The 10,000-nt window shown below is 42.9% G+C and overlaps 1 protein-coding gene across 1 annotated transcript in view; it reads right to left on the bottom strand.

Annotated features, from left to right (window-relative positions):
• The window catches only part of SMARCA2 (SWI/SNF related BAF chromatin remodeling complex subunit ATPase 2), a 153,206-nt gene that overhangs the window by 113,910 nt on the left and 29,296 nt on the right, over positions 1 to 10,000 (bottom strand). Inside the window, exons 8-11 of the mRNA XM_028493907.2 lie at positions 6,119 to 6,249; positions 5,826 to 5,883; positions 3,601 to 3,701; positions 1,942 to 2,089 (exon numbers count right to left, since the gene is read on the bottom strand). Of these exons, the coding sequence (XP_028349708.2) occupies positions 1,942 to 2,089; positions 3,601 to 3,701; positions 5,826 to 5,883; positions 6,119 to 6,249 (438 nt within the window). The remainder of the gene's footprint in view (positions 1 to 1,941; positions 2,090 to 3,600; positions 3,702 to 5,825; positions 5,884 to 6,118; positions 6,250 to 10,000) is intronic.

Genomic DNA, 10,000 nt, shown 5'->3' with positions numbered 1-10,000 from the left:
CTCAGCTATGTCAAGGTTAAGTAACTATTTTCAATATAAAAACTTGTCAAGGAGCAAGACGATAGAAAGCTTACTCATGGATAGAGTGATCCGGGAAGGCTTTGAGCCACAATTTCAGTTGGTTTGTGAGAAATAAAAAAGATTTCATCAGGTAGATATGGATGGTCAGAGACCAGGAAGATGAAACTCCATGAAGCAAAAACCCAGAGGCGGGCAGAGTAAGGTATGTTCAGGAAATCTACAGCAGCCCAGTAGAGGAAGAAGGCCATAAAATTCACATATGGAAGCAGGAGGAGGTAGGTTTGAGAAGACAGTGATAAAGAATGCTTTCAAAGGTGCTGGATGGCAGGAGGAAATCCATGTAGCATTAAAAGTTATTCACGAATAATCTAACGGTGCACCTGCCATATATAGACATAAAAGAGTTCATTAGAACCAACTACAAGTTAACATCTATGTCATTAGAACCAACTACAAGTTAACACCTATGTCAGGTAGGCCAAATCAGATGAAAACAACTTTGAACTTCATGAAAGTAGCATGGTCTTTGGAGAAAACATGACCTTACTACAGCCAGAGCAGTGGTTCTCAAAGTGTGCTCCAGGGACTCCTGAGGGTCCCCAAAACCTTTTCAGGCGATCCACAAGGTCAAAATGATTTTCTTATTAACACTAAGGTATGATTTGCCTTTTATATTGTGTTGATATTTGCACGGATGATGTAAAAGCAGTAGTGGGTGTAAACTGCTGGCACTTTAACACAAATCAAGGCAGTACTGTAGTAGCAGCCTCTGTATCCTTCACCCTGATGCAATGGCAGCCAACATAGTGCCATGTTTTAGGAGTTTAGTGGATCCAAGTTCAAAGAGTTTGAGAACTGTTGGCCTAAAGCATATACTTCCTAAAGTACATTCCAAAGGTCCCTAATTTTACAGGATGTGAACAGGTATATGCTATATGAAAAGAAAGTTTGGTAGTCAGAGAAATTTGGGAAATACAAAGTTAAAGTTATTTCACTGCAGGATGCCGATATGCAGTTATAGTTTACACATTTATTTTTGCAGAGCCCATGCGTGTTGACGCACACCATGGATTACCAGGAAGGGTCATTGCTAGAGTGCCCAGATGTCTGGTTGGCTCGCGAAGCCCTGGGTGACACCTATGATCAGTAATAAGGGCCACTGTTCGTTTTCATAAGTATCCAAATTTGGAATAGTAAATTATACCGTAATCCAAGTTCTAGCTGATAGTATTTCCCATATTTATTTAACCATAGAACCTATTTTTCCCTTTCTTTTGGAGGTCTATCTCATGGGACAAATGTTCCAAGGAACACACTTTGGGAAACACTGTGAAGTAGAAGGAGGTAAAAGACAGGAGCTGACCTCATTTCCAGACAGGTCAAATGAAACACACCTTATGCTTACAGCATAGTTTTCATCAAAGCAGGGATGCTCACCACTCTATTGTGTCTTAAAAAAAAAAGCACGTAAATGTAGTAGATAGCGACTCCTAGGTAGCTGAATCCATAGTGTTAAACTACAGACACCACTGAAATTTTTGAAGAAATACATACTTCATTTACTTCAAAAAAGAGGCACAGATGTTCCCTACTAGACTCACAGAATGTGGCTGGGTTTTCCATTCTGAAGAGATCCACGGTAAAGGGGTTCCAAAAGTTAACCCAGGATTTCTGAAAACACAATCCATCCCAAAGCCATAGAAGAGAAAATGGGTACACCCTAGGGAAGATGGTAAAATGGAACACTCTAAAACAAGAATTACGGGCACAGGGGAGAGAATCGCCATATTAGAAGCAATGCACCCCCAAATGTTTGCCATGGTCAACTCTCTGCAGCAATGGGCATGCGCACAACATACTCTAATCAAAACTAGGTAACAGATTGAGACCTGCCAAGAAAACACACACCACGCCAGTTACCTGATAATGCTTCAGGGTCCCATTGATGAGGAGGGCCGACTGCTTCTCCACCCTCTCTGAGATGGCGTGGGCCACTGTGTAGTAGGACTGGGAGCCCCTGGCACTGTACTGCATGCTGTACTCATCATCCACGTCTTGCTTAGCTGTCCTGGGCCAGAGAAAGTGGAGAGTCACACACAGAGAAGTTGGTGCGTGAATGGAGAGCCGAAAACAGCTGCAGGAAGTAGAGCTTTATTTATCACCTACTTCATGCCCGGCAGCTAAAACATATTATCTGTAATCCTCGCGAAAAGCAAGCAGGGTAGACGTTGTTGTTAACCATCCCCACCTCATGCCTGTGGAGAACTTCAGGCTGAGAGAGGTTCACGAATTTGCCCAGGTCACATGAAAGGTGGTGGCGTCAGGATTTGAACGCAGGCCTGCTCGACCTCAATGACTGCTATGAGCGTGAATCGTATACCTGCAGGTTCACACTTTGCCAGTGAAGCTGTCCTAGGCCCTTGGAGTACAAAGATAAATCCTATCCACAGAACACTGCCTAAAACTTGGAAGACAGGTGAGGGGGGGGGCCAAAGGTGACGTTAAGGAGACAGGAAAGAGGAGAGGTTGTCTTCCATTTTCTATGCCTTGTTAACCGACTACTGTGTTATTCTACAGGCAGTGAGGGGCCATTGAGGGGGGGGTCTTGAAAACCTTCAGTGAAGAAACTGGGGCAGATGAATAAAAGAAAGGTTCCTGAAGTGGGCACACAGCCCTGGAATAAAAGGAGAAAATATTAGAATGTCTATTTCTGCTTTTTTAAAAAAAATCTCATCCCTTTAAAATGTTCTATTTTGCATAGTGTTTTGCCACAGTTTTCTTTTAACACTAGAGCTACATAGGCAAAGAGCTGGGTAGGGCTTCCCTGGTGGCACAGTGGTTGAGAATCTGCCTGCCGATGCAGGGGACACGGGTTCGAGCCCCGGTCTGGGAAGATCCCACATGCTGCGGAGCAACTGGGCCCGTGAGCCACAACTGCTGAGCCTGCACGTCCGGAGTTTGTGCTCCGCAATAAGAGAGGCCGCGACAGTGAGAGGCCCACGCACCGCGATGAAGAGTGGGCCCCACTCGCTGCAACTAGAGAAAGCCCTCGCACAGAAACGAAGACCCAGCACAGGCAAAAATAAATTAATTAATTAAAAAAAAAAAAGAAGAGCTGGGTAGCCCAATGATGTAGAGCAGAGCAGCGTGAGGCATGGAGCTGGGCACCCAGGTCGGGGACGGAGCAGAGGGCGCCGGGGTGTCTCAGAGACTGGACCAGGGGAGTCAGTGGCTGAGCAGCTACTGCAACGAGGCCGTCTCTCACTTGGGGTTCTGGGCGGGTGGTGGCGCCATTAAGGAAGGCGGGAAAGGCAGCCAGCTGGAGGGGCAGGTTCCACGTGGGATGGAAGCACGTGACACGCGAGGAGCCCAGGAGCGAGGAAGTCATGAAGTGGGGGAGGGCGGAAGGGAGGAGCTCAGCAGAGGCACACTCTGGCGGCCTCTGACGGCGGCGTTCCGGGTGGAGCACGGGCATGAGGGCGGCTTCCTTCCTTGGACAAACTTCTCTAGAAGAAAATCCAGAAAGCGCAACCCTCACAAAATGCATTTGCAAGAGATAAAACTCTGAGAGGCACATACTCGATGATCTGCTTAGCGTCCTTCTCGGAAACCTCTTCGCTGTTTGGATCCAGAAGTATTTTCTCTTCAGTTTCCTGCCTACTGGCCTCTTCCTCTTCATCCTGGAGAAGGAATGAAGATATGGGGGTGATTCCGTTTTAACGAGGGAATCCCTAGGCTTGGCGATTTCTGAAAAGAGAGTGAATAGTATTCTACTTCACAAGTGAGGTGCACACAACTGAGGGAGGACGGAAACTTAACCCTTACTTACACCAGGCAATACCTACCTCTCCATTGCTGTTTACATCACTGAATGAAAGAACAAAAGGAACCCTCTGAGGATCCCTTGGAACCCTTGCTCCCAAGAATAAATATGTAAAAATCATGCCAGGAAGATGGATATTTATCATTATTTGGTCATCAGAGAGTCCTGTAGACCATATCTGCTCTTGCTAACTTAGTGACCTTCTATACCCTTCTCTCCAAAGCCAACTGAAGAGATCTTAGTATTGTCCTTCTCTCTGATGATGCCAGTGGGCCTTGGATGGTCCCACACGTCTTCACAGTGGAGAGACTGGAGCTTGTAAGCACATGGCCTTCTGTGTGTGCTTTCTGTGGCCACTTCACAGCCCACATTTCTGGCTATTTAGATTAAAACTGTCAATAGCATGGCAAAGGATTCATCACCTCCCCACCTCTCAACTGTGTACTTCGTTCTGCTGGCCTATTGAAAAGCTTCACTAAATATTCATAATGCCCACTACTACCCACTCGTGTTGAAGGCTGAATCTTTCCAGATAATCCAGGAGAATTTCCTTTAAAAGTAGGCTTAAAGAGAACCACGCTCTTCCATCAGGCTTGAATGAAACAATACAAACTGACATGATAGTAATGTTGAAAATCAAATCTATGGCCACAGATCACTGAGCCACAAGGGGTAAACTGAGGAGTTGGCACAGCTCTTTCACATCCAGGTGAGCACCGAGAGGGGACATGACTCGCCATGAGATGGGGACCTGGTCTCCGGACCCCCAGGTCAGAGTTCACTCTAGTCCCAGCTCTCTGGAGCTGTCTGCAGTTGCCAGTCTCAGGAGGGCAAATGTGGGTTGAGCAGCCTTCTTTACCTCATCTCTGTCCCTCCCTGGCTCTCAGACTCAATGAGAAGATTCTTCCAACGGATCATTTATAGGCCCATTCATCCGAGTAAACAAGAGACATTTTAAAAATTGATTTTGTAAGTTTCAAGTACCACAGAGAAAGAGTAGCCTATTAAAAAAATAAAAAAGAATGCCTCCGAAAGTATTCGCTTGTTAACAGCATGCATTTTTTCTAAAAAAAAAAAGTAACTTCTATTATCTTTCCTCTTTGCAAAAGCAGTTAAGTGTGCATGGTAGATTAATTTAGAAAACACAGGTCCACAAAACAGAAGAAAATAACAACGGTCTTAAAATTCTGGTGAGCTGTTATTGGTAAGGCTGCTCTGCTCCGGCCATGGCATTCTTTGAACCAAGATTCCCCTACACTGGTAAACACCAGATTTAATGACTATATGCTAACAATGCTCTAATAAAGGAGATAAAAAATCTTTTAATCCTTCTATTTGTAATTGTTAAGGATTTTAAAGTTGATCTATAAGATACCTTTATTATTCCTTAATTTCTATTAAAAGTATCCAAGATTACCATTTTAGTTTCTGGATATATTGAGTATTCCTTCCAAAAGACTGAGAAACGTGGCTAACAAGTATATCCAAAGAATTCAAGCAAGAATCACATTTAAAGAAAAAACCCAAGAGGATCAATAAACCCATTAAACCAAGTACATGTTGCCCTTTTGGTCTAAGTTGCCAGACTTACAACTTCAAACAGGCCCTAGGACTAAAGAACTTCAGACGTTTTTAGACTGTTAACCTTCAGTGTAAATGACTTAGAAGCATGGAATTGCCTTTCCCAAAGTAATCCATCTCCAATTTTCCTCAGAAGACCTTTCTACCATCTCCAATTTAATGCCAGCTTCTCTCTTCTTGGTTTCAAATAAATTTAGAATTCACCAAGCTTCCACATTCGCCAGGAGCCCCCGAGAAGTCACTGTGCTACTAGGTATGCACGAGCAAAAAAAGCTCTGTCAAACCCTCAGACCCCGCTGTCACCTGATGGCCAAAACTGGAGGACAAAGAGATAGAAGGACACAGGTGCTTCCCCGTGAACTTTCCAGCCAATGAACTCCAAACAGAGATATATACGTACCTCCTCCTCATAATCAGAATCACTCTCTTCACTGTCCGATCTCGGGGCAACTTCGTAACTACAAGAAAAGGAGTGGGGAGGAAGAGGAGGCTGAGCTTTTTAAATCATAAAACTGTGTGTGTGCGTGTGTGTGTGTGTTTATACACAAATATATGGCACATTCCATGTACAAATGCAGGTAATAACTTTAAGCTGTTCAGCAAAGGTCATGCTATTTTAGTTCCCAGATTCTACAAGGACCACAAAAACCTAAAAAGTCAAAGAACACCAATAATTCTGCTTTAGTGCCATACCCAGGATTCATTTCCAACCAGGCGTCCAGCTGACTGGCTTTGGGTGCTTCTGGGCCAAACAGGACCTTGCCGGTTTCTGTGTGAGTCACTTTGACAGGGAGGTCACTCATCTGGCTGCTCTCATCTATGGGCTAGAGAGGAGAAAAGACATAACACCGCTTCGTGTTAAGACATTCTCCCAATTCTGTGCTGGATGTTTCTCGGCCTTTCGGCCGCCCAGCATTTGAAACCCTTTCCCGCGATTAGCAATTTCATCACCTGATGAGACCTGGAGGGAAATGGGAGGTCACCTCCTACCAAAGAAACTGAAAACACCAGCCTCCCTTGCAGCAAAGGAACTGGCACAAGACCTAAGCTCCACCAGCTGGGCGCATTCACCAAGGCTCTGAATTAGAACCTAGAAGGAAGCGGGGCGGGGGGGGGGGGCAACGGGCACACTGGTAGGAGGGCAGACAACAGTGACAGCAGTGCCAGTGCAGTGGAATTGGCTGTGCCCACTCCTGAGGCCGGCCATGTGCTCACTAAGCAGCTGTAGGGTACACTACGGTAACATATAACTGAAATAATAGCACAGTCCCCAGTCAGCTTCTCCAGGCTTCCACAGTTCCGATGACTCACCTGATATCCTGTTAATATGTTCCCTTCTTACTTAAATCAGGCAGAGTTGATTTTTGTCATCTGCAGCTGAGAACCCCCAACTCCCAAATAATCCCCTCCAGATAAGGACTACTGCAAAGTCATGGTTTCAGAGAAAATAATGGAAAAAAGGAAAAGGTATTGTAACTTGTATCATCTCATTATGGCTGGTTTGGCTTCTGCAGAAACAATGTCATTTATCCAAAACCAAACCACCAGGTACCAAGCCCAACCATGGGGACCTGTGATAAAGCAAAAGGCTCTGCTCATTGGAAACCTGGCAAATTGACCAAGCCTGAGCTGAAGTTCGTTATTAGACTCTCAACGAAATATGGCTTGCTCAGAAAATTAAGAGAATAAGTGAAACTGCAGAGGTTGTGCTTAACCTACTTCAGAGAACGAACTGTTTAAAAAGGCCTAAAAATGGAGTAATCCTATGCAAATGAATGCTACTGATTACAGGGTGACGGTACTTCTAGGAGCAGGCCCCCAGGTGAGACGTTTAGGCAACCCATTAATTCCAAAGAATTTTTTCTAAATTATTCTCATTTGGAGTTACATTAAAATGATAGGAAAAGCAGTATACTGCAGGTTATCCCCTAATATCTTATAGGAAATGACCACCTCCTTCCCCCAAAATATTGGTTCTTTCCCCCTTCTCCCTTAACAAAGCACTGTCAGAATAGGAAACAATATATTAGCAATTGTCCACAAAAACAACCTTAAAAAAAAGAGAAGGCTGACTCCAGACATTTTTTCCTTTTATGTGTGCTGAAGCAATGGTTGTGAACACCGTTACTTTGCACGTCAAGACAACGCTTCTTCCTTATTAACGTAGAAGGTCATCTACATGCTCACGCGATAAAGTAGGAAATCTACCATTCGCTACCATCTCCCTTGGAAAAATCATATTCCATTATCTTGAACTATTATAATACAGCTTGTTTTATTGTTTGTGTCGTGCCTCAAAGAAAACTGGAAGTCACTGTAGCTGGAATTAGAACTTCGGCAAAAACACTGAATGAGCACAGCAGAATGTAATCAGAACATTATTTCAAAACAAACCAGGTAAGACATCTACTTTGCCCACTTCAGCAAACAGAAAACACATGTGTTAAGATTAAAAAAAAAGTGTACGTCACAGGCCCAAGATCAGGAGCTTATTTTCCCAGGAGATAACATGAGATAAGAGAGCTATCACACTAACACGTTAAATCTCTCCCTGTGTGCTTGTTAGTTACAGACCGATGTGAGGCACGCTTAAGTAAGGGCGGGTTTTTACAAATTAGAGTTGTTTCTAAGTGCTCTAATATATAGTATTCTTCCCCCATAACAGCCCACTGAGTGTTTCTTACACGTTAGACACTTATCCTGGTCTTTCCTTTCCTTGTGATGAATTGTAGTGGTTAAGTAACATTTATTGTTCAAGAGATTTCTGCACAGAATAGTGGTTTCAACCTTTTTCCTGCCACCAGGCTGTTCACGTTCATAATACTTCTCGTGTGCACTGCGATTCCAGAAGGGGAAGAGGCAACCCGCCACCCACCCCAATCCTCCACGGAGAATAATCAGAATCTGTGAAAGGAGAAGGAAGTTTGAAACAAACGCCCTTCCCATCCTGCTCCAGGGGGATGCCTGCTCATGTGAATGACTGGCAGAGAACTTCTGAGTTTTCAGAGAAAAAAACATCCAATAAATCAATCATTGTATTCTCGTGATTCCGAATATTGGAAATACTAGGAAATAAAATGTAGAAATACGCCGATGAATCTACAAATAGAAGCTATAGGGTAAGCCTACAGAAAATGGCAAAAAATAAGCTACCAAATACGCAAATTGTTTGGCTTACAGAGTTATGAAATTTCAAAGTAAATGAAGGAAACTGGGTCATATTTTCTGCTTCTGTATCATCGACGGGGAAAATGTAATTATAGAATCACTTAAGATTTTTACACATTCTGTATATTCATAAACACATGCTTATATGTGCACAGACGATTTCTGGAGTGGTACATAAGAAACTTAGTATCAGTTGATTGGCAGTCTGAGATGGAAGATTACTTTTCAGTGTACCCTTTCATACTATTCTAATTTTCTACTATGTTAATGTACTACTATTTTTACTTAAAAATGAATAGCAGAGAGAAACCATATGATCATCTCAATAGATGCAGAAAAAGCTTTTGTCAAAATTCAACACCCATTTATGATAAAAACCCTCCTGAAAGTAGGCACAGAGGGAACTTACCTCAACATAATAAAGGCCATATATGACAAACCCACAGCCAACATCGTTCTCAATGGTGAACAACTGAAACCATTTCCCCTAAGATCAGGAACAAGACAAGTTGTCCACTCTCACCACTATTACTCAACATAGTTTTAGAAGTTTTAGCCACAGCAATCAGAGAAGAAAAAGAAATGAAAGGAATCCAAATCGGAAAAGAAGAGGTAAAGCTGTCACTGTTTGCACATAACATGATACTATACATAGAGAATCCTAAAGATGCTACCAGAAAACTACTAGAGCTAATCAACAAATTTGGTAAAATAGCAGGATACAAAATTAATGCACAGAAATCTTTTGCATTCCTATACATTAATGATGAAAAATCTGAAAGAGAAATTAAGGAAACGCTGCCACCTACCATTGCAACAAAAAGAATAAAATATCCAGGAATAAACCTACCTAAGGAGACAAAAGACCTGTATGCAGAAAACTATCAGACACTGATGAAAGAAATTAAAGATGATACAAACAGTTGGAGAGATGTACCATATTCCGGGATTGGAAGAAGCAACATTGTGAAAATGACTATACTTCCCAAAGCAATCTACAGATTCAATGCAATCCCTATCAAACTACCAATGGCATTTTTCACAGAACTAGAACAAAATATTTCACAATTTGTATGGAAACACAAAAGACCCCAAATAGACAAAGCAATCTCGAGAAAGAAAAACTGAGCTGGAGGAATCAGGCTCCTGGACTTCAGACTCTACTACAAAGCTACAGTAATCAAGACAGTATGGTACTGGCACAAAACCAGGAATATAGATCAATGGAACAGGATAGAAAGCCCAGAGATAAACCCACGCACATGTGGTCACCTTATTTTTGATAAAGGAGGCAAGAATATACAACAGAGAAAAGACAGCCTCTTCAATAAGTGGGGCTGGGAAAACTGGACAGCTACATGTAAAAGAATGAAATTAGAATGCTCCCTAACACCATACACAAAAATA

Source organism: Physeter macrocephalus, chromosome 9 (assembly GCF_002837175.3).
Source record: "Physeter macrocephalus isolate SW-GA chromosome 9, ASM283717v5, whole genome shotgun sequence".
In the NCBI taxonomy this organism is placed as follows: Eukaryota; Metazoa; Chordata; class Mammalia; order Artiodactyla; family Physeteridae; genus Physeter; species Physeter macrocephalus.
Note: the sequence above shows the minus strand (reverse complement) of the source record. Positions and strands in the feature narration are given on the sequence as shown.